At 51.2% G+C, this 2,013-nt stretch overlaps 1 protein-coding gene across 1 annotated transcript in view; it reads right to left on the reverse strand.

Annotated features, from left to right (window-relative positions):
• Positions 1–1,021: 1,021 nt before the first annotated feature.
• Positions 1,022–2,013, reverse strand: part of LOC106813100 (dual specificity tyrosine-phosphorylation-regulated kinase 1A-like) — a 39,609-nt gene continuing 38,617 nt past the window's right edge. The window contains exon 3 of the mRNA XM_014817154.1: positions 1,022–1,219. Coding sequence (XP_014672640.1) covers positions 1,022–1,219 — 198 coding nt within the window. The remainder of the gene's footprint in view (positions 1,220–2,013) is intronic.

The raw sequence follows: 2,013 nt of genomic DNA on the forward strand, positions 1-2,013 counted from the left end.
GAGAGAGAGAGAGAGAGAGAGAGAGAGAGAGAGAGAGAGTGAGAGAGAGAGGAGGCAACTGTCTCCATTATCCGTCACTCTATCTACGGGAACATCTAGTATCGGCCATCTATACGACAACTCGGTCATTAGACATTACGGGACAGCGATCCTTCCGCTCTAGCTCCCCCCGCGTGATCCGTCTGCTGACAACTGTTGTTGCTGTTGCTGCTGCTGCTGCTACTGCTGTTGTTGCTACTATAACTATAAGCGAGCGGAACACGCGTCTGCTGACCTCGACCAACAGACAAATACGCCACGTCCGGCGAGCGAGCATGAGAGAGCGTGAGAGCATGAGAGAGCACGAGAGAGCATGAGCGAGCACGAGAGAGCATGAGAGAGCGTGAGAGCATGAGAGAGCACGAGAGAGCATGAGAGAGCATGAGCGAGCACGAGAGAGCATGAGAGAGCATGAGTGAGCACGAGACAGCACGAGAGAGCATGAGAGAGCATGGGCGAGCATGAGAGAGCGTGAGAGAGCATGGCGAGACACGCGAGTGTGATCACTGACTGACTGCGTACTGGATCTGGCCCAGTTCGCAGCAACGCCAACCCACCAGCTGGTCGACCGACCCCACCTACACACACGCGCACATGCAGACACGCGTACGTACGTACGCACGCACACACGCACACACACACACACACAAGCACACGCACACACACGCACACGCACACGCACACGCACAGGCACACGCACAGGCACACGCGCACGCGCACTCGCACGCGCACGCGCACNTTCTCTCACGCGCTCTCTCTCTCTCTCTTACTTGCTCTCCCTCTCCTTCTCTCACGCGCTCTCTCCCCCCTTTCTCTATACCTCTCTCTCGCTTTACTCGCTTCATCCCAGCTAGGTACCAAATGCCATAACTCCTTTGAAACCGTTTTCTAAGCAACCGTTAAGCTAACAGAACAGTGAGAACACACCTCATAAAAAAGCCCACCAATCATGTAACAATCACCGCTAACAATGATACTGCTACTACGCACTCACCTGCCCAAACGAGCCTTTTCCAATTAGCGAGTCAATTTCATATCTATCCAGCCACTTTTCTCCGTTCTTGATGATGTAATCGTGGTTGTCATCATCAAAGCCGTCGTTGTATCCCAGCCTCTCCTTCTTGTGCGACTTGTCTTCGCCCTGTGCCTGTTGCCTCCTCTTCTTCTTGGCATAGTACACCTGGGTACAGAAAATTTGAAAATGGTCAAGATTCAGTAATCTGTCAGGATTTTATTATAGACGAGCGACGACAAGAAGTTTGAGAAATGTCACAGGCAGTGTTCAAGAAATATCAAAACCTCCTCGTCTAGATCGGTAACTGTTTGCACTTGAAACCTCTTATGGGAGGAGGAAGAGGATAAACACAGAACGGTGGAACGATCATTTCTGCGACCAAAAAAATGCAGCCACTAACGTTACGACAGTATCACCACATCAAACGTAAACTCGGAAGTATTGCGATAGTCCCCTTCACGTTGTTACAGCTTGCAGACACAAGATAAACGACAACTGTAGGTACTTCTTTCCTTGAAGCACAGATATAACGCTTGCACCATTACCTCACAAGTGCTTACTATACCAGACAGATTCAGTGACGTTGTTACGGACCAATGCGACCCAACCGACTTGCAAGCAATCCATGTGCACAACACGGAGACCCGTTGTAAACAGAGTGAACGGTGACTTCAGAAGAAAGGATGTATTTTCAGATGTCATTAGATGTTTAGCGGCATCACATCCGATCAGGAATCAGGCGCGTGATGCTGAGTGACGTGGTCATAATACCGACAACAAACCTCCACCACGCACGCACCACCACGCACGCACGCACGCACACAGGCGCGTGATGCTGAGTGACGTGGTCATAATACCGACAACAAACCTCCAGCACGCACGCACCACCACGCACGCACGCACGCACACAGGCGCGTGATGCTGAGTGACGTGGTCATAATACCGACAACAAACCTCCA

The sequence above is a fragment of the Priapulus caudatus genome, unplaced genomic scaffold (genome assembly GCF_000485595.1).
Source record: "Priapulus caudatus unplaced genomic scaffold, Priapulus_caudatus-5.0.1 Scaffold725, whole genome shotgun sequence".
NCBI lineage: Eukaryota > Metazoa > Priapulida > Priapulimorpha > Priapulimorphida > Priapulidae > Priapulus > Priapulus caudatus.